At 37.8% G+C, this 22,400-nt stretch overlaps 1 protein-coding gene and 1 pseudogene across 2 annotated transcripts in view; one reads left to right on the plus strand and one right to left on the minus strand.

Moving 5' to 3' along the window:
- LOC137985334 (uncharacterized) overlaps positions 1 to 12,759 on the plus strand; it is a 17,843-nt gene extending 5,084 nt beyond the window's left edge. For both annotated transcript variants that reach the window (XM_068832920.1, XM_068832921.1), the window contains exons 5-17: positions 214 to 279; positions 421 to 512; positions 2,107 to 2,204; positions 3,097 to 3,224; positions 3,892 to 3,948; positions 4,149 to 4,223; positions 5,226 to 5,288; positions 5,546 to 5,602; positions 7,550 to 7,621; positions 7,841 to 7,900; positions 8,545 to 8,583; positions 10,354 to 10,445; positions 12,215 to 12,759. In XM_068832920.1, the coding sequence (XP_068689021.1) occupies positions 214 to 279; positions 421 to 512; positions 2,107 to 2,204; positions 3,097 to 3,224; positions 3,892 to 3,948; positions 4,149 to 4,223; positions 5,226 to 5,288; positions 5,546 to 5,602; positions 7,550 to 7,621; positions 7,841 to 7,900; positions 8,545 to 8,583; positions 10,354 to 10,445; positions 12,215 to 12,332 (1,017 nt within the window). In that variant the 3' untranslated portion in view covers positions 12,333 to 12,759. The remainder of the gene's footprint in view (positions 1 to 213; positions 280 to 420; positions 513 to 2,106; positions 2,205 to 3,096; positions 3,225 to 3,891; positions 3,949 to 4,148; positions 4,224 to 5,225; positions 5,289 to 5,545; positions 5,603 to 7,549; positions 7,622 to 7,840; positions 7,901 to 8,544; positions 8,584 to 10,353; positions 10,446 to 12,214) is intronic.
- Positions 12,760 to 17,565: 4,806 nt separating this feature from the next.
- LOC137984437 (chondroitin sulfate N-acetylgalactosaminyltransferase 1-like) lies at positions 17,566 to 19,215 on the minus strand (annotated as a pseudogene).
- Positions 19,216 to 22,400: the final 3,185 nt, after the last annotated feature.

Here is a 22,400-nt window from a genome sequence, read left to right on the forward strand (position 1 = left end):
GAGCAATTGGTTTCGCTATTACCTATCCGGCGGATAGTGCTATCCATTGTTTGAACAACTGGGGCCAGGTTTATAATGATATTGGTGTCAAATGCTGTTAAGGTTTTATTCATAAAGGTACCAAAGTTTTTATAAGCTTCCTTTGCTTTTGTTGGGGAATTTTTACAACTGCACCAAAAAACTGAAGAGATACATGTAATTTTCAATTTACAGGTTGTTGAGATGGGTGGAGTCCAGACTCTGATATTTTTAAGTCAAAGTGGCAATGATGAAGTGAAGGTAGTCTGCTTGTTTTCAATTTCTATGTTAGAACTTTTCTGTGCTTTAAATTCAGTAAAAAAGACTGGTTGCTTTCCTTGTAGAGGCCTTACATAATGCTCTTACATGTATAAATGCAGCTGTTACTTGTATGCCTTACAGGCCGCTGTTGCATCCGGACTCCAGATACTCTCCACGCACCCTCCACTGCATTCCGTGATGGCCAAGTGCGGTGGCATAAAAGCATTGTGTAGGTAAGAACTCATTTCCATTTTAACTAAAAGCCCATGTTAGGCATCCATTAAACTAGATTGCAAATCTGACTTCTGCTTTTACGACACCATGGACTCATTTTTTTGGAGTACATGTATGCATGATGTCTTTAGAAATTTATGGGATTGCCCGACAACCTAATAAAGTAGCAGAATTCACGAAATTGTTTGAGGAAGGCCATTTACTGCCTAGAAAGGAAAAAAATATGATAATAAGATCTATGTGTCCAGATTTAAATACCATAAAAAATCGTGTATAATCCACAAGTTTTTTGTCGAAATACATTATGTATAGTGCTTAAAATCGTGGGTGTTTCTTATACATGAGACCATTGCTTCCAGAGGGGGTAAACTGGCTGGTATGGGTTCACAAATAACACTAAAAACCTTCAGTAAAATAATAAAGATTAAACATAATGTTATTCTCTGACCAATCACTTCAACACTGATCTCTCCACCGTGTGCGAGAAAATACCATGCTATTCGGGAGAACTCACGAGGCAAATGACCAACTGTTTTGTTGCATTTCATTACTTGCATGGCGTGTTTGTCCATGGGGTTGTTAAACTCTCATTTAGCGACACGTTTTTCTCCGATCGATGGCTTCCATGGGTCTTTATAAACATGACATACACGCACAGCTGATGTCCATGCTGTTTTCTGATCGTGGTGAATGACGTGACTCTGTCTAGACTTCCTTCAGTGGGGTTTGTATTGTTTCCTGTGCTTCATCTTCGCTCAAATTTCATCATTTTATTTCAACTTTGTGCTTTAACCATGAAGACAAGTGTTGTTATTCCCAAGAATTAGAGAAATCAAGGGTCTGGAAAAACATGCTTTGTGACGATTTTTGGAATTTTTGGCACTTAGATTTCGGCACATTTATCACAAACAACTGCAAACAAACAAACAAACAACTTTTCTGCCAGCCAGTGAGAGTTCTTTTTTCAAATGTTTACTTTTTTCTCAAAATCATGCTTAAAATTTGGGGGTGCGGCTTATCTACGAGTGCAGCTTGTACATGAGTTTTTACTGTAAACGTCGCAATGTGTCCTCTTGCTCTTCCCCCCAACTTCAACATCACTTGAGTCTTGGAATACAGACAATTAACCTCGCAAAGTGTCACCCAAATTTATGCTTCTCCTCAAGTAAAGATAAACAACTGCATTTACCATAAGCTAAAAGTAATAAATTATGCTATCCTTTACCCTTTAAGTTACCTTATTGTTGGAAATTGGTAGCAAAGGCTAGTTGGGTGTCAAAATTGGGTGTGCGTTGAATTAGGGTCAATCCTCAGCAAAAGTGGAAGCAATTAGGAGAGAATTGAGGGACAAGAACCGGAAATATAGGGTGAAAGGAAAGGATAGGAAATGCTAGAGTATTACACGGGAAGTGGAAAGGCAAATAATGGTTCAGTAAAAAGATTCTAAAGGCAGTTAATGAGTTTCATGAAGTGTGCAGTACTTGTGATCACGTATTGAGGAACTTGAAAACTGGAATTGCCTCTCAGCAGAGTATACCTTAGTTAGTTTTCGTCCTCATTTTGACGTAACTAAAAAGGGTTTAAATGTTTCAGCATACTTTCCACTGTAAGTGAGAGTCAAGAACAGACTTTGATTGATGGTATCAGTGCTTTGATGATATTCTGTAAATCACCTGAACTAAAAACACAAGGTAGGTTTACATACATTATCATAACTTAAGCAATTCAATACCACTTTGCTATCATCATCATCATGGATCATCATCATGGATGACATCATCGATCGCTAATCATCATCGATAATTATTATAATCATTATCATCGATCCTCAATCCTCATCACCATCATTAATAAAAATCACCTGAACTAAAAACACAAGGTAGGTTTACATACATTATCATAACTTAAGCAATTCAATACCACTTTGCTATCATCATCATCATGGATCATCATCATGGATGACATCATCGATCGCTAATCATCATCGATAATTATTATAATCATTATCATCGATCCTCAATCCTCATCACCATCATTAATAAAAATCACCTGAACTAAAAGTGCAAGGTAAGTTTACATTAATTATCGTAATTTAAACATTTCAATACCCCTTCCATCATCATCATCAATCATCGTCATCGATCATCGTCATCGATCAATCGTGGTCATCATCATTATTATATCCCCTCAGTCATTTGATGGATTAACCCATTGACTCCCGGGGTTTCCCCATTGACGAGTAAAATCGTCTGGCCGGTTTAGGCCGGTTTGGGTGTCAAAGGGTTTTAACAGACCTTTCCAAAATAAATTCCCAGAAAAAGGTGGAATTCTATGAATTTGCAACAATTTCAAGGCAGAGAAATGAGGACAACTTAGAATCCAGGAATTTGTGAGACTTTCTTAACTGATACACTATTTTAGTATTCACCCCTCAAGTAAATAGTGCTTTCTGTGTGCTCCAATTGCGGGTTAACCGGGAGGTTCAATTACCAGACTACTGATCAACACAGGCCTGAAATATTGATGAATTTTACTACTCATTCATATTAACTTTTTGCCATTGAACATTGCATTTGCAAACAGCTTTAGCTGATGGTGCACTGGATCCTGTTTTGACTCTTTGTGCAATGAAAGAAGCTATTGCACTTCTTGCCCTGATGACACTAAGTCACATTGTTGAACATCAAGGGAACCTAGCACCCCTCATAGAGGTGTGTAATCTCTGTTAGTTTGTTTTGGTAAGTCAATGATATTCAAGGATGTTCTTCCTCACAATGTGGTCACTCAGGGTGTAGATTCTGACATGTAGTGCCAGTCTTGAATCTGACTTGTAATGAAGTCAACTGCCTAGGGATACTGTTATCTTTATCTCGTGGACTTACATGTAAGTTTGATTTTAAGCAGGTGTAAATGCTGATCGAGCTGTAAAATATGCCTTAGTGAGCTATATAGTTGTTTAAAAGTGATCCCACATACACTGCAATCAGATTAGCTTTCTTGTATTGAAAAATGTGGTCCCCAAGCTTGATACAATACACTCCAAATCACTTAGTAACTAGCAATAACAAGAACAATGGTTACAGTTGCTTTCATGGCTTCTTTTCAAAAAGCTATTCAGCTTTGAGATTGCTAAATTTTTGGCTGCAATTAACTAAATCAAGGCAATGTCTAAAGGCTGAACTACATGTAAATAAATTCCAAAATAATTATTTCTACCTTACAGTGGTGTATGTGCTAATAATAATTATTGATTGGTGGAAGTCATAAAATACCAGTCATTAACCCAGTCATTCCTAAGGGACCCCCAGTCGGTGAGTAAAAACCAGCCTGAGGGTTAATCATTAATTTTACATGTACTTATTTTCTATATTTCTGCAGAATAACCGGAATGCTTTGCCAAGAATTTTAGCATTGACAAAAGCGCAAGATGAAAAGGTATCATTCAGCAAAAGTAATGATGAAAGTAACACTAAAAACAGAACATGCACTGCATGGTTATGCAGCTATCCATGGTTGTAGTTGAGGCAGTTGCAAACCACCTGTTATAAGATGAAGTGCATTGATTGATTCATTCTCAGACTGATATTACGTTATCGTTAGAACTGCTGAACCTCAAAGTTTTTGTTACTTATAAGATTCAGGAAATATCATTGAGGATTCTTGCACAGATGTCTGTTGGTACAGATTGGCAAAGGCATCGCATTGTTCAGGTAAGGTGATCATCCCATTCCAAGTAAGTCGACTTATGTTTTGTAATGGTTATGCTGAGTAATTGTGTTTTTTTTCTGAAACTAATATTCTGTTTTAGTATAATATTATTATATTACTACATAGGTGATTATTGAAAATGCTCTGCGCTGATTGCTTGCCGTTGAGGTGATTATTATGTGATAATCACCTAGTAAACGTTTTTTTCAAATGGCTGCAAGCTGTTTTGTCGAGGTGACAGACAAAGGAATTTATAATTCTTTCAAAGAAAATCATATTTTTCAAATAATCACCTATTATATGTTATTTGCACATTTATCATATTTGATATTTATCGTAATAGCCTGTGATAGATGCAATATAAGTGAGGGATTTGTATCCATTGGGTATTGACGACAATGGAAAGCAGCAAGTAAGCTACTATTAATCCCACATGCATGTAGATCTTGTGTGAATTTAACAAATGAAAGTGGTTCAGCGTTGTCTGTACTCTTATTGACAATGATATTCGTCATCACCACTGTGATGACGAATATCATTGTTGATATTAGAGTACAGACAACGCTGAACCTTTTTTGATTTGTTTCTTACCGCAATATTTAACACCAAAGGAAGTTTTTATTTAATTCAGAGCGTGACCAAGATCATGACACAAAGAAAGAGCAAGCGTGATCTATAACGTTCTCGCAATCTTATTGGACCAGGTTTATTTCCCAAAATGAGCGTTCCTGATTGGCTATTACAGTGCATGACACATTGATGTGAGCCTGACAGGAGCAACATTGTCTAGACTCTGATCAACAACAGCAAATTAGCCAATCAGATTGCGAGATTACAAGCAATTGTGGTAAAAATTGTATCTGATTTGCATTAATGAAGGTGTTCTAATACATGTAGCTTATTGAAATGTAATTTAGTTTGTAATTTATTAAAAGCAAAAATGTGTGCCATTTTTTTCCTCGAAAATGACCCAATGCACAATGAAGATGTTTGCTGTGTTGCAGGAAGATTTTTCAGTTGGACGATGCTTAGTTGAAGCTCTCACACGAGGATCAAAGAACATCCAAGTTAGTGTTTACTTGTACTGATTTGTTTTGGTATGGAATTATTGCTTAACTAAGCACTTTTATGATAATTATAGTTGGCACTGAAAATTCAATCATGTGGATTCAGTCTTCATACACTGTATTAAACCTCTTGGAAAAAGACTTTTTAGAAAGTTCAAACAATAATGAAAAAAGACCTAGATGTTGTTAATCCATTCACCCCTGAAGAGGGGGAGTTTTTTCTGGGTTAATCACTTTCATTGAATTGCTTTGTCAAGGTCCTAGTCAATGCTTCATGCTTGATCGCCAATCTCGCAACAGGAGAACAAGATCAGGTGAGTTTATGTGTATCTGATTACCGACATGTACTGTACGTATCAGTTATCATTAATTTTTTTTATTGTAAGGTTGATCGATTTGTTTCCAAACATCGAGCTAAAAATCATTGCCATTTGCATTTCAATTGCTGCCATTTTGGCTAATACCCATGAACAGTTAGCATCTTTCAGATATTTCTCTACTGTCTACTTACAAGACATTGCTGGGTGCCTTTTTCCTCTCTTTTCTTCTCGTGGCACCCACTCCTCTTGTGAGGGATGAAGTACCGTCTTTGTAGAATGAAAGTCCCACATTTTTGCTTTGATTGGAAAAGAATTGTTAAGTTTACTTTTGACTTTAAATTGCACGACTTAGCGTACCTCAGTCTGCAAGTTAAGCAAAATTGGAAGTTTAATCACAGTAAGAATTCACTATAGAGGAAACACTCACATTGCTGTCAGACATTGAATTCCTCTAAGTGAATTCAAGGGAGGCATGGTAAGTTTAGCTCAAATTATTTCAGTTTAATTTATGACAAGAAAAGAGAGGGAACTATAACTTACAGTCCTGCCTGGAAAAACAAGGTTATTTTGATATTTATTGTATCTATAAATGTTTCAATTACCGGGTACCTGTAAGTCACAAAAACAAACTTATTATTAATTAAATTAATTAAAGTATTTTAAATATTATTGTTTGTCTAATGATGTAGTCATGTACGGTGTAGATCGTGACATTTCAACTGCATAGTGCTAGTCTTCAGGTGAAGAAGGTGACGCACAAACAGTTGACTTCATTAGACTAGTACGTCGTGATCTACTTACCCCATGTGACAACATCATGAAATAAAATGATAGTATTTTAATATGATTGTACTTTTGCAAAAAGAGCAACAAAAACCTATTTCACAAAAGGAAACTCTTTAATTTTGCATGCCTTTTTATTAATGTGGAAAACTGTCTTTAATAAAATTGGTCGATTTCAGCCTCTTTCCTCCCTGATAGTGACCTCATATGGTGATGCCTTCTTTTTGCTTCTAATTTGGCTGTGATTTGATAAAATATTAATTACCGTACTTATTCAGCTATAAGCCGAGCGATTTTTACACAATCCTCACTCAATTTGGGCAAATTTGAAGCCGTAGAAGGGGTCTCGGCTTATAGCCGAGTATTTTTGATAAAAAGAATTTTCTCAGCAAATTGAAACAGTAACAAATGAACGTGTATTCACTTACAAGCCGAACTAAATTAGTTGTAAAATGAAGAGAAGTTGTTGTTTCGATGTTGTTGGTGTAATATGGACTTTTATTACTTGGTGGCTCGTAAAGCTAAAAGGAGCCGTTCGTGTTGTTGTGCGATCGGGTTCGATCTTATTGCTCGTCTTCTTCCTCGCTGTCTGTCTCGAATTCGTCGTCCATTTCCTCGTCTTCACTTTTTTTTTTTTGTTCTGGAATATTCTTGTCGCAAATATGGAGTTCTTCTTGTAGCGACATTTTCCAAGCAAAAAAACCGTTGTAAGGTTTCCACTCAGATAAATTTTTATAAAACGCTTCGCTTGTACGAAGACACGTTTCCTGTGAGGTCAGAAATTGTTTAATAATATTCGCCACCTCACGATCACGTTGCTTGTTTGTTTCTTATCTTTCATGTTCATTTGATTGCTTTGAGTATAATTTTTCAGTCAATGTCAATTTGTATTTTAAATTACGAAAATTCCATAGTCGATAATACATATCAAGACCTAAAATGGGTCTCGGCTTATAGCCGAGTATTATGCATTTACAATTCGTGTCAATCAAGTTGATTTTTTCCGTAAGAAGTTTGGGGTCTCGGCTTATAGCCGAGCTCGGCTTGTAGCTGAATAAGTACGGTATTACTTAGTTAGTGGCTGTCAGATGGTTATACAATTCTTGAATACCGGGTACTTATACATGTATTTTGAGATGCAATTTCCTTTTGCGATAGATGTCTCTTAGGGATTGTTTGCAAGCCATGTGCTCATTGACCTCATCTCAGTCAGGACACAAAGACATCCAGGTACTCAATAACAAATAACAATAATGATGACTTTAACCTTAAACGTAAGAATTATTAATTGTGTCGTGAAACTGAAGTCTTCCATTCCTTAGTTTTCAAACCTTCCATACGATGTTTTTGCAATACAGAATAAGATCAGAAGTAAAAGCAAAGATACCTAAGATGTAATGTATATAGTGAAGAAAAAAACAATTAACTTGAAGGGTTTTGTTTTTACAGAAACATGTTTCTAGAGCACTTGGTAACTTTGCAAACTTTCATCAAAATTCATCAATTCTGGTAAGACCATTTTATTTTTAATTATTGTGCATTTCAGTTGGGTATTTTACTACATATGAAGTAAACATTACTTTTATTACTCCATCAATCAGTGTTTTTCAGTTGTGGCAAATTTCATCTTGTTGCTTGAATCTGTGAATGTCAAAGTTTAGGAGGAGACTGACTGCACCGATGGTTGGCAAAACCTCACAACCCAGCCATGAACCCTTCGCGCCCCGAGAGGATAGGCATCATGCTTAAAAACAGTGGGAAGTAGAGGGGGATGGGAGGGGAAAACCACTAGAGCTGCACACAAAATTCTCCTTAATCTTCCCACCACACCGATGAATAAGCTCTACAACCCAAAGCATGAGGAATGCATGCCCAAATAATTCATATTATAACAAAACCACTGACAACAATAACTGACCACAGTCGCTCCTAGACTTGTTAACTTAGTTAAATTGCATTTTACTTGAGTTCATTTCCTGGTTGGGCATGGCTCATAATTTTCAAAAGTAGGACTTCTGAGTTTTGGAATTTCGTCAATCAACATCAGTGCTTCAACCAGAATACCAGTTGTGGTTCAGTTGGTTGCACCCAAAAGAACAGGGTCATTACCAGCTTACTGATCGTGATAATTATTGCACATTTTGATTTCGTAGATTGACTATCTTCCAAATATTGTTCAAACACACCTTAAGGTACGCCATCAACAGTATTTAAACATTTTGACTTGTGCATGTCATTTGCTTTTTATTTAACATTTTTAAGTGCAAGTTTCTGTTGTGTGTTATTTTTGCACTCTGTTAACCATTAACTCAGACGTACCAAGAAGCCCAGAGTTGATTAGTAAAATCGTCTGGCATTAGACAGAGTAAAACCTGTTAAGTCTCACTCCCAGGGGTCACTGGGTTCAGTTTCTCATTAATTGACTGACTGTAGTTGGTGAACCATTTGAAAATGCTATTTGTTAATTGTGCATGCATATACACTGTGTACCGTATCTGGTTATATTGCATATTGATCAGACACATTAATATTGATTCTTGAATTTTTTTTTTGTGGAAGTTATTTCTGGACGTAGTTTAATGACTTTCAAGTAACTGATTCCTGATGTGTGTGAAATTGTTTTAAAACATAAAGTGAGTATGATTTGATTTGGAGTAGAATCCAATGAGCAGTTCTACGGTTGTAGGTGGGACTCCTACTAGAAGTAATTATTGGTTGTACCCTGTATAAACTGTACTTCACAATTTCACCCATATCTAAATTTATAGACTTGCCACAAGTCAACCTCATGAGAATCTCAGGAGAAAATGTTTTGGCAAGCGGATGAGCGAGCGACAAAGTCATGAGAGGTCGACTTGTCTGGCTTGTAAGGGTTTCATTTGCATTTCGCACCATAAAAGCGCTGAAGTCATTTGCAAGTTCTGCACTTGAATGGTGTAATCCGACGAAAACTACCAAACATGTTTGTTTCTCCGAAATCCAAAGAGGAAATTTGTTTACTTTGTGCTAAAGGTATCAGAAACAAAGACAAAATAAAACGAAAGCTAAATTTCAATCTTGAGTCGCCGCTTGGAAAGGAGATCTCCAGTGATACTTTTTGGACCACACTTTGTGCATTAATTTTGCTGACAGAAACAAAGCACCTAGTTTGGAAGATAACAAAGTAGGGGGAAAGCTTCGAATCGTCAAGAAAGTCAATTGATTTCGCTCATGAATGATAAGGGAGGCTTCAGGTATAGGAGACGTGCTAGACCGGGATTAAAAAGACATGCTAGATCGGGAATAGTAGAGATACATCTTAGTGAAACTTACCATTTAGCAATGCATTAACTCTCATTGATGAAGACACATTTTAAAATATTTGTTTCAGTCGACGGAAACTGCGTTGATAGTTGTTGAGAATCGCCTCGGGACTTCCAGACACCAGTTTATACTTAAGATTTAAAATGTCCTCCAACTGTTGTTTTGAACAATCGTCTCCTTTTTATGACACTCTAATGCCACAACAATTGAGGCTAGAGACAAGATCTTTCATGAGTGAAGTCAGTGGAACAATAACGAAGATGATAGCATTGCAATCCTCTCCAAGTAAACGATCAAAAGCAGAAGGGGTAGCTCAAAGGTCAGACTTTTCCCAGCTTGGGCTGGAGCTGACACAAACACATGCTTGAATTGTTTTCCTCTCACTGATAGTCGCACAATTCAGAATATCCTATAGCTTCTTCATCCATCACCTTTTTTGAAAGTAACACTTCACTTCGTATGGCAAATTTTAAATGACAGCTCTATTCCCTGGGGTCCACAAAGACTACTCTGATTGGTCTAGCTCAATGACCCGTTTTTGGTTTGCTAAAATTGGCACCAATCAAGTACGAAAGGTCCTTCGTCCCGCATGCCATCTACATGAGAGGAAGGACTTTTGAACGTCTACTAAATTTATAAATTCGATAAATGTCTTGCAGTCAACAGACAGTACAATCAAGTGCCACGGCCTGAGAACAGCCATCTATCTTTTGAGTCATCAACAAGAAAGAGCAGTAGATATATTAATAAGGTACGAATAGCTGAGATTATGTCCAGAAATGGAGTATTAAGTATTTATGAGTCAATGAATCAATGAGTCAATGAGTCAATGAGTTAGTGCAGTTACCCTAACCCATAAAATGAAAGCTAAAATTTCAGGGTGCGTTTGATTGACCGTATTCCAGAATAGGAATACATGGAATACAAGTTGGAAATCCTTCGTTTTTGCGGAGATTCACAGTAAAATTGTCAAATATTTGCTAAAATGTTATTTTAAACTTATTTTTTATCATCCTTGCGACTTCGAAACGCGCCAAACATACCGTTTCAATCATCACTCCAGGTATTCTTATTCCAGAATAGGGTCAATCAAATGCGCCCTCAGAGAGTGCTTAGGCCTAATCACTGAAACGAGGGCTTAGGCTTAATAAATTATTGCTATATTGACTGTGAGTCTCATTGACTCATGACTCTTTGACTATTTGACTCACAAATCATGGGACCTCCCAGAAATGCAGGCAATGGTAAAAATGGCAGATTTGACAAAATTTAGCCGAAGCTGCCATTTTGGCCAAGTTGACAACTGTTGTGACGAAATTTTGCCAAAGAAGTGATGACTCAACAAATATGGCAGATTTGACGAAATTTCACCAACACTACATGCAACCCTAACCGCTACTAACCACTACTCCTATTACTACAACTGCTACTGATGATGATGCTGATGCTTATGTTATGGCAATTCATCAGGAATATTCAATGCACTTTCTACATTTCTGTGGTCAAATTATACAAGAGGTCTTTGTATAATTGGCCCAAATGGCAGCAGTGCAAGTCATGCACAAACAAAACATAAACTGACAGAACGATTCCCAGGTTCCGTTCAAAAGAGTGATCAAAAGACAAAGTTCTACCAGGGGTATACTACACTGGAACACATGGCTCTAACATATTAAAATGATGACAAAGGGAAACACTACTGGCATAAAAAGGCCAGAAGCAAATGGTTATTGGTGAAGTAAAGTGAAGTGAAGTGAAGCTATTAGTCTCTCCCCATGGGACTTTTCAGGACGAATTTTCAATGCTTTATGAGAGGCTTGAGCCAGACTGCTTGTTTTGCAGTTTACAATAATATTTATTTTAGGAAGTGAAAGATGCCCTCGTCCAGATAAGATCAGACCACAACACCGGGAACTACTTCCACCAGACATTCTTAAATGGAGGTCAAGCAACATCTGACTCCTTAATAGGGCAACACCCCTGAAATGCTGTGCTAACACCTGAGTTGACATAAGTTAACATGTTCCAAGTATTAGCCCTTTGTCTTCCACTCTGAGTCTTCACAACCTACAATTCCCCAGTTCAACCCACTGAAGGGCTTATAAATCATCAAAATGACAGCTTTTACTTTTCCCAGCTTGTTGCATGTTTTGTTGATACAACAAAATATAATTTATGAGCTTCTCCCACCCACCCAGCATCTTTCTCAACTTTAGTCAAGAAATGCAGGAAACGGTAGAAATGGAGGATTTGGCGAAATTCTGCCAAATCTGCCTCTGGCTGAGTTGTCACCCTGTCGGTGAAATTTCACAAAGTCCGACATTTTCGCCAAATCTGCCACTTTTGCCAGATCCGCCGCTTTTGTTGGGTTAGGTTTAGGGTTAGTACTGTAGTGGAAGTGGTAGTGGTAGTGGTAGTATTAGTAGTGCAGTGTACGTGTAGTAGTAGTGGTGGTATAATGGCCGGTGGTTGTGGTGGTAACTATAATACAATGTAGTTATTTACTTAATTGTTTTTCAGGGAAGGTGCTCATGAAGTTCTTACGAATCTTGGCACGTTTCATGGAATTGTGGATGCAATTCAAACTGGTTTGCTTAAAATTGTATCTCCTTTAAGTGATTGCACAGTCACAAAGTGAAATCAGGGTGTTAGGGTAACAAGTTGTATAAATTGTATAGTTCTTATATTTTATATCGATATAATTGATTCGGTCATAAGTAATGTCACAAGCCTTAAAAATATTTGAAATAATTTGCAATATTGAACGGCTGGGGTTTTAAACCCACTGCCTCATTGCATATTGCATTGTATGCAAATTATGGACTAAAGAACCAGCCTGTTGATTCCATACATTGAGAAAACGAAAAGGGTTGGTTTTGTTTCTTGTTTTGGAAAGACAACTGACAGTTTTTGCTCATATTATATTTTTTGAAAATGAAACCCCAAACAAAGGGGAAAGGCCTAGGGTGAGATTTTTATGTTCAGTTCTATGCCACCCATGCAAAATTTCAGACAATTTGAAGCAAAACTGAAACATGGGGTGTTTATACCCCCAGCCCTTCAATTGACAAACCATTCATCCAATTTTCTGATATTTCTCAAGTAGACAGTTTACCTTTTGAGAAATGATCTTCCATTTTCATATTTTCATGAACTAAAATATTTTCAAGCAGGTTCAATGAAGCATTTTTTCTACACAAAACGTTATGTGTATTGGCGGATTTTATCTGTTTGTGGCAAAATGAGAAAATATACCAGTCATGAGAATGTAAAATAGTTTGAATTATTGGAATGCATTTTACAGGTTTCTGTGTATAGGTTTTTAGAGGAACAACATGTACAATAGCCTGAAAACTCAAGCATTGCTAACCACATGCCACAGAAAGGTTTTGAATAATTTTTATGTGTTCTTAATTGCATGGCTCAGCTACTCATGGGATTCAGGGCAAATGCCAAAACATAACAGTATCATAACTGATAGGAGGCAAATCAGTTTGTCATCAATTTGACAATCACAGCTGTGAAGGTGAATGGGACAGTGAGTTTCCAATTTCAAAGTGGGGACTCCAAATTGAAATTCCAGCAAACTATAAGAACTAGCCATGCTGCTTTTCTTCATTCACCTGTAGCTGTAACTACCCAGGCTTTAAATGATATTATGTAAACTTAATGGAGCAGAATGAAGAAAGTTAAAACTTGCTTTACCGCGTTTTTTCGTATAATTTTTTGGAATCTTCTTGTTTGAAGTGCCAACATCCAAACTGCATTTTGGCTTCCATAAATCAAACTTCTGTACACCAAACCGAGAGTTGAGACGCCGAGAGTTGTTGAGATGCGGAAATCAAACACTGATGCATGGACATAACTTACCAATCAGCATCTTTGGTTCCCCATGTTGCATTCATACGTTTGAGCTTGATTGCCAATGGAAAGTGATGGTATATCTATGAATCCTTTTTACTGAAGAAACCGCTAGAAAAGATATTGTAAGTTGGTATTATTTTGAGCTGTGTGGAAACTAAAACAAAAAACTCCAATTTCACTTCTCCAGAGGTGGACGTCGATCTTTCCTGCTATGTTTGGAAATTTGATTGATGGAAAGCCAAAAACTACAGTTTGGTAATTAGTGCTTGAAGGGAGGTGAGGATTCTGCAGAATCACGAATATCTCAGGAACCAGTACTTCACTATTCAACTTAAGTTTACAATCAATTGTAACAAGATATACCAAGCGATTCCTCAACACTTAACAGGGCAACTGTAATGCAATAACCTACAACATTATTATGCTCATTTACAATGACTTCGTGACAATGACCAAAGTCAAAATAAATTTGAGGACACGAACCAACTTTTTAAAGACACTCCTGCTGAAATATGTTTTTAAAATGTTGTTTGTGGGTAGTTGTTGCCACGAAGAGCTCCCCAAAAAAACCTGTCGGACGGACTGTACTCGGTCGTACCTGTCGGCCCAACAGACTACTGACAGGTTACCAACAGGTTTGCAACAGGCTACCAACAGCTAACCGACCGGCAAACTGACAGCCCAACCAACATGACCCTAGAAACGATAATGTTCCCGATTACTTACTGATGGATGGTTTATACATAAGGATTTCTGTTTGAGTCTGTTTATAGAAAAGCTTATTATCATGATACAATATTATTGTTGGCAATTATTGTCAATGGAAACCTGAAATAAGGTGCGTATAAAGACCACTTTTAGAACACCTACACAAGTCTACAGTTGTATAAAGTGACAATTGTTTATTTATGGCCTTTGTTAACTGCAAGTATTGACTTCTAATTTCTTGTCTATATCCCACCCGTCAAATAATACTTCATTTCTTTTCGTTCGAATGTATACCAAGCTGCTTTTTATAGACGAATAAGACCATTTGCAAAAGGCACTAATTGTCCTGAGAGAAGGAGCCAATAAAAATTTAATTTTATTTTAAACAAAGCATGGGCTTTGAATCTTTCATGTTGCAGTTTTCTTGTTTATGAGGAATCATCCCTTTATGTTTTTGGGATTATTATTTTATAAGGGAAAAAAAAACCTCATAAAACAAAAACCTTTAACCCTCACTTTGTCACTCTGTAAAATTATTTTAAAAGTGAACAGGGCTAATGTGTCAAGGAAAATAATAACCATGTGGGAAGAATGTTGCATGAGTCGTCGTGGTACAAAAAAATTCTACTAATAATTATAATTAATACGTGTTTACCAGTGTAAGGCTTGATAATGGACTTAATTTGCAACAAGGTGGAATGATTAATATCCTTTATTACTGTTATCTTGCTTAAAGGAAAACGTAAATTGTTTCAAATCTGCTGACAACTTATAGGCTACTTGTAGCCCACATAAGATTCAAGGTCATATTTTCAGCTTCTTGAAATAGTCCAGTTTCGAGTCTACCATGACCGACTGAATAAAAAGCACTTGAGAGCAACAATAGGCCATTTCCGAGTTCTTGTCTACCTTGTCTTCAAAGCGATTGGGAAGTGCGAAAGTCTTTGTGATGGTAGTTAGGTTTCTACTTTACATTGGAATGAAAACTAAATTTCATAAGAAAAACTTCGCACTTAGACTCGTTTGAATACGAGGCAGACATTGAACTCGGGGAAATGGCCTGTTTTTACAGGGTTTAATCCTCATCTGAAACCCGTGACCAACATAGTATTCACAAAATTCCTCAGCAACAAGATGAACCCTGTTTACAAACCTTCTCGTACTGTTTAATTTTCAAATTTCAGGCACGTTTCCTGCCTGTTTTTGTGATTATTTTACTTTAGGTTGAGACTAACACTGTATCAAATGTGTCAGTTGTGTTTGTATTCAGCAGAGTAATTCTAAAATTTGAAAAAGGGGACTACTTGTTGATTGTTTTATTAATTAATCTCACTGAAAAACGGTCCCAATTAATAAACCCATTGGCATCCAAAACCGGCCGAAACCGGCGAGACTTTAGTATTTTACTTGCGTCTAACGCCAGAGGATTTTACTTGGTCAATGGGGAGCCCCTGTTGGAGTCCCAATGGGTTCTAAAAACCAGTTTGGGTGGGGTTTAATTTAAGTTTGTTTTCTGGGGTGCGTTGTATCCTGGGGAGGGGAGATTTCATGGGAAATCATCACAGAAAGTGCTGGTATTTTCTTCATTGGGGGATGGAGATTGTTTTTTAACTTGCTAGCAGAAACAAGCCATGCACACAGACATCGGTCTTCATAGGTGAACCCCATTTTTTTGGTTTTAATTTACCTTTTGAATAGACAGACATGAGTGAAGTAATATAATCAAAAACACGAGGAGGAGTGTTTCATTGGATATCCAAACACCAAGAAGCGACGTTGAAAACGACGGAGCCGAAGGCGCCGAGCTTTTTAAAAACCGATTTAGAGTTTTTGATATTGCTTCCCAAAGGGAATCAGGTAATTAAGACCACATATCCCACACTTCCTTCACGGTGGTGATTTCTTTTTGTTTTTAGCTTATGAATTATTAATGAGACATAAATCATAATATTTTTAATACACTGTATTAATTAATCTTTATTTTGTGAAAGTTTTTTGGACAAGAAAGAACCTCTATAGAAATTTGATTACTAAATTAATTTTTACCCCTCTATTGTTGACCCATTAGCATTCTTTTGTAATATCCTTTGCCTATAATTATCTCATATTAAAACATTAATTAATAACCCAATAATTATAATTTGCATTAAAAACTCTACATAAAAAATTTCTGGTTTTATAGCAAGCACTGCACCTTACAAAAAAAAAAACCCTACCATTAAAGCGTGTCCTCTATTTTTGTATCCTAACTTCCTCAGCACTGTCAGTTTTCTTCTTAGGTGTGTGAAACAGGTGTTATCATTTTATTGTCAAAGGAAGACCTGTGGGTTAGCAGGCTTTTTGTGGTCTTCCCTCTGCCTGCATGCGTGTATCCGGTTGTGTAAAAATTATCGTTTGTCAAGAGTCAATATTGCAAGAGTAACGAATCTTGGTATCATGTTTGTCACCATCAGCATCCAGAAAAAGTGTCTATTAGTTTTGTGGGAAAAACAACTATATGACCAAAGGTTTGTAATTCCAATCTTCAAATTCACTTTGAATTGTAAAATTTCAATTTGAATGTAGATTCAAATCTTCCAAGGACTTAAGCATTCTGTGTGTATTGGTATTTGCGTTACAATGTAGCATTTCATGTTTAAATGATACATTTATGGAAAATACGTGGACAAAATGTTTCATTCCCCGCGGGTTGGGATTGGCTACAACATTGAATTAGCCGATTTGGTCAAAACCTAATTTAACAAATAGACACTTTTCTGATGCCAATGGCGCCTGGGCCAATTTGGGTAAATCTTACTCTTGGTTGATGGGGTCTGGGCCTTTTGCCTAATAATGATCTGAAACCCCTGGTTGACAGTAGCTTTTTTCAATGTGGAAGTACACACAAGTACTAACCTAGTTCTTGTGCTAGCAACTTAAGCAAACATTATTCAAATCGAGCAAAAATGTGTTAAAAAATGCCAAAAGTGTATGATTAGATGTAAAAGTATTCATTACCAGTACAGACACGCGGCAGCTTTTATGGTCAAAGTGGGATCTGTTAGCCAGATCATCTGCTTTTCTTCCACCCAAAGGCCAACCAATGATCAACTGAAAATTTTCTGGTTCCACCATAACTTGCTTTTAAAACATAGAAGTTTTAGGACTGAAGGGAGATGTTCAACACAAGCCAAAGCGTGGTCTTACTTGAAAGGTCTCCCTACCAGTACCATAGGTTTTGGTGTGGGAGAGTAAAGAGAATAAATTACGCATGATGACCTTGGCATTAGTTAAGTGGGTTAACACAAGTCATTGAGTACTTAGGTTGTCTTCTTACTAATTCCACTGCTCTTAGATTCTTGAAGTTGTGTGATCCAGTCCGTCTCTTTTTCATCAAAAATCTTCCCACCAAATGCTAAACAGACCCAGCTGTGAATGCGATGCCTCAGACTTGATTTTGCTTTTGATGCAGGCTCAAAAATTGAGCGTGAGGTCAAATGCGATTTCTGGGATTGCAGTATTTTGAATGCCAATTATGAAAAATCCCCCTGTCTTGCAGCACCTTATAACAACTAAATCGATAGAAAGGTAGTTGCGGGTACAATTTTACGTCTTCACTTCCCATCCCTTGATAGGACAGGTCAAAACACCCAAATTTGAAGAAGTCACTCTTGTATTGGCAAGTCATTCCAAAGCCAAAATCTCTCCAGGTCACCTGTGTCACGAGTAAATCGATATTGGTTCATAGAGGGAGGCGGTGATCCCCCGTATGGACTATCATTGGGGTATATAGACTAAATACCCCGGGGGGAATACACTTTTTAACCCAAGGGCCAGAGTAGATTCTGCATCGGTTTAAAAAATAGGCAGTAAAATAGACATCCAAATCACAGAAAGAGAACAACATGCACATTTCCCTTTCCCCAGAGGGACGGCTCCCTGCTGGAGACCGTATCCACGGGAAAAAGGTCATCCTTGAAGATCAGCGTATAATTGATAAAGTTATCAGTATTTGAGAGATTTGTCATGAGGGAGTCCAGCTCCTGTTTACCCTCTTGCCCAAAGACAGACGACTGTGTGAGATAAACTTGATGATCCAACTTGATGCAGACATCGACAAAATTTTCTAAAAAAACGTTCTAAATTTATCCATGCGCCCTGACAGAGGAAGAACCAGATTAATTAAATCCTTATTAGTGTCTATTGTTTCTAGTCTTCCTGGCCAGGCTCAGAGGGCCAAACGAGTCGTGTGATTTTAACGCGAGGAAAAATTGTCTTGTTTGCAGTCCGGAAGTAAAACTCGTAGTGCGACCCGTGAATGCGATCAACTCGCAGAATTCAATCGGACAAGGTCCATAGCAGAAACATCAAATTGTCTTCCTTCGATTTCTCCGTGGAGCGATTCCACTGCGACTTGAAGCACCTCAGCATACTCTTTGCCTTTGTATCCCATAAGGTCTTTCGGAGGTTCCCGGAAAGGCCGTGGTAAACTTGATACATCCCGTTTAAAGCACACCGCATCGAAGGGGACAATCTCGAACTTCGGACTTCAATGGAGCACCTTTCACAAACTCTCCTTTCGCAACTTTGCTCTTTTCGCTCGCCTTAAATCTTGTGAAATCGTCACTTTTTCTAATTGCTTTAAACCCGCTTTTAAAGTCACTTTGAGATTTCCTCATTTTTGCTCGATTAAATCACGGATTACGCTGCTTAGAAAGGAATTTTCGCGTTTCCTCCTTGAGATTCCCAACAATCGATTTTGAGCTTACGCATTTTTTCTGACATCAGTGGAATTTGCGCCGAAGAATTTTCGACCATCTCTCGCGAATTTGTCATGTGGTTTTGCTCTTCCTCCATTAAACCACGACTATTCTCTTGGGCGAGTAAACAATAGTATCTGTCCCATAAACTTAAACAGCAACATTGCAAATTATAGCTCGAACTCGGATCACTGTGGAAAATCTTGGCATGGCACATTTCAAGGTTCATCATCTACATCCATAAAGTGTCTTGGCGATACATCACCACGGGGAAATAAATGATACGTTTGTTCTTGGTTTTTAGAACCATTGACCGGTTATTGTAGCGGAACACATACTCGCGCAATAGGTTTTCAGCTGTGTGTAAAAATCGCAACGTGTTGACGTTTTCGTTACTTTGGAGCGTGAAGTGGTCACGCACTACATTTGAGGATCTGTTAGGATTACACAATCTGTAAAAAACTGGTTATTGTCTTAAATAATCAGCTCATGGGAGACAAATAATTAATAAACTATCGTACTGCACAAACAACTAAAATGTTAAAAACTAGCGAAAAAACTAATGACGTTTAGAGCTTCATCCTGGCTGCATTTGAAAGTCAAAGAGCTGTTTCGCCTGTCCGACCAAATATTTTGAATCTCTAGTTTCTTGCATGGTGCGCCCTTTTGGAATTGCTGAGAACGTCCGGAGTGTACTCTCGATTCGGAGTTGTCGTTCACGACGAAACGAGCACTCCTTTTTTTAATCCACCCCCTATAACCCATGTTTATAGAAAAAATCTCATCCCTCCAATAATTCGTGAGCTAAATTAGTCTTACAATGTGTGCATTTGATGTGTAAAAATTGCTTTTCGCTGCTACCAAAGATTTTTCTCATTCAAAACAGTCTCCATGGAGACTTGAAGACTTACGAAAAATTGCTCTGATGAGATATGCCTTTCATGGGATGGTCCGCAACGTCATGGGACCTTTTACCGTTCCCAGGGCTTTTCTCCGCCAGTGCAGGGCGGAGAAAAATGACTGGGGACTCTTGTTCAGGGGGGTGGCGCATTTAAAGTAGTGATCATGGTAGGTCGTAGGGTTCGCCTCCAGCGAAGGAGCCCGCTGTCGTATTGTTTACAAGTATCCCCACGCCACCATCGAGCCAAAAAATGCCTTTCATTTCATTTACAAGGTTTACAGTCACCTGCCTCCTAACCATTGGACAGGACGAGGCTATGCTATCAGGGGCACCCAACCGTCAATTTTCGGAAAATATATGGTCGGAAGGCGATTATGAGATCTAGTTTTCGGACCATTTGTTGTTAAATTTTTGCTATCCTTGCCAGGATTTTCGAACATCTGAAAAATGGTATAATTGCCCATTTGAATCGGATTTTACCCTAAAAAGATCACCTAGAATTTTCGGGAGCCTTTTTTCTGGCTGAAATTTTTGAAAAAGTTACGTTTTGATCCCGGGGGGGGGGGAGGGGGGGGGGAAGGAGTATTCCCAGAAAAATTTGGTAGGGATGGGCGGCCCGCTTCCCAAAACCCTTACCCTATTATGACCAAAATCTGCGGTTTTCCCCACCATATTTATGACCTGACCAAAAATTGGATACCCAATTTAAGACCTGACCCCTTTAAATCAATACCCTGGTGCAGACCTGCCTTAAAATTATTTCCCTAGTTCAGGACCTATGTTAAAGGCTAGAGTGCAAAAATGGTTACCTACATATGACCCAAAACTGGCGGAAATTTGGCCAAAAGCGATACCCTATTGCTGACCAACACGGCTGAAAAACCCACCCTTGGGGGCCGCACATTCTTATCTAGGCCCGTATAAGGGAGTACCCCCCGGGGGTTGATCCCTATAGTTTTCGGATCACTAGACTTTCAGCTAGGAAATCCGTTTAAATACTAAAATATGTTTTTTTTACCATGCATGTCGTGACGAAATGTTCGTCCAGGTCATGATGAGTTATACACAGAGAAGGAGCATTTTGCTAACGGTCCGGTTTTAAAATAGTACGAAACGTAGAAATGTGCTCAGAGTTATTCATGTAAATTGAAAGCAAATTTACCCTTAGCTTCCCCGACTTCAAAAACATTTAGAAAAACTCTCAGTTTGCCTTTCGGAAAACAAGCGACTGTACACGTGAAGAGTTGCGGCTGTTGTCTCTCATCGTGCCACAAAAGTTGCCCTCGGTTTTGTAACTTTAACGGGTTATTGTACCACGGCTTCTTGTCCGTGGTGCGAAACGCTTCCTCCTTCCTTAAAAACACCAAAACATAAAAATATGAGGACGATTTTGACTCTGATGGTGGATCAATGAAGTTACAGTCAACACGTACTCGGCAAAATTTTGTCGAGGAATTTCTTACCATAAAGAACAATTGTCTTCAACAGAAACTCTTCGTCTTGAATTATTTGCATCTCTCTTTTTCGTCCTGAGTTAAAATATTTTCTGGCCAAAAGCACTTTTGTCAAATTCGGAGACGAAAAACCGTGACTCACTCGGCCAATATTATGCAAAAACCAGAATTTTATGAACTTTGCAAAAAGTGAAAAGGCGCGAATTTTGTACCCGCTGCCAAATTCAGCGTTCATTGGTGAGTGTCTCCATTGGTTGAAGTGAATGCCACCTGTCAATTAGCGAGCACGGACAGTACAGTAAATTAGTATCAAAGTACTATGGTGTTCAGGACAATTACAATACAACACAGATTTTTATGTTAATTCACACCTCTACAGGTAGTAATATATAATTTGAAGTATTTCTGAAACCAATGTTACTGAGAACATGTTAAGAAAAACCTTTATGGCTGATTTTCACCCAGCACCTCTCAAATAAGAACAAATAAGGCCCGAAATAGTTTCTCCTTTTTTCAAACAAATAAACATATTCTGTTTTAGATACAGTTAGGGTCCTCATATCAAGACAGAATTTGGCCAGGGTATTAAGTACACATCATAGATTTCTCACATCACCTTTTTCTCCAAAATAACATTACCATGTCAACGATATAAGGCATTCTTTGAGCCTTAAGTACAATGAACTGATATTGTCTTTATTGAAAAAAAAAAAACGGGACGGTGTGAAATATTCCATTTAGCGTTACCAGATACTGTTAGAAATAATCTCTAAATACATTTACACTTCAGCAAAATCTTGTAGGTCAGTTTTTAAGAAAAATAAGTTTTTTTGAAATGTGTAGCTAATTCTTGTTACAACTACAGAATTTTTTAAAATTTGAAAGACCATGCGGTTCAAATTAATCTAAGCTAACATGCAAAAAAATGAAAAAAATTCACCGTCCGGAAGCAGAGATATAAGCGAGTAAAGTTGCAAAAATCAGGAAAAAATGAGGGGGTTGTACCAAGATCGGCATTTACGCATGCGTCACCCGCTCAT

This window comes from Montipora foliosa, chromosome 14, assembly GCF_036669935.1.
Source record: "Montipora foliosa isolate CH-2021 chromosome 14, ASM3666993v2, whole genome shotgun sequence".
In the NCBI taxonomy this organism is placed as follows: Eukaryota; Metazoa; Cnidaria; class Anthozoa; order Scleractinia; family Acroporidae; genus Montipora; species Montipora foliosa.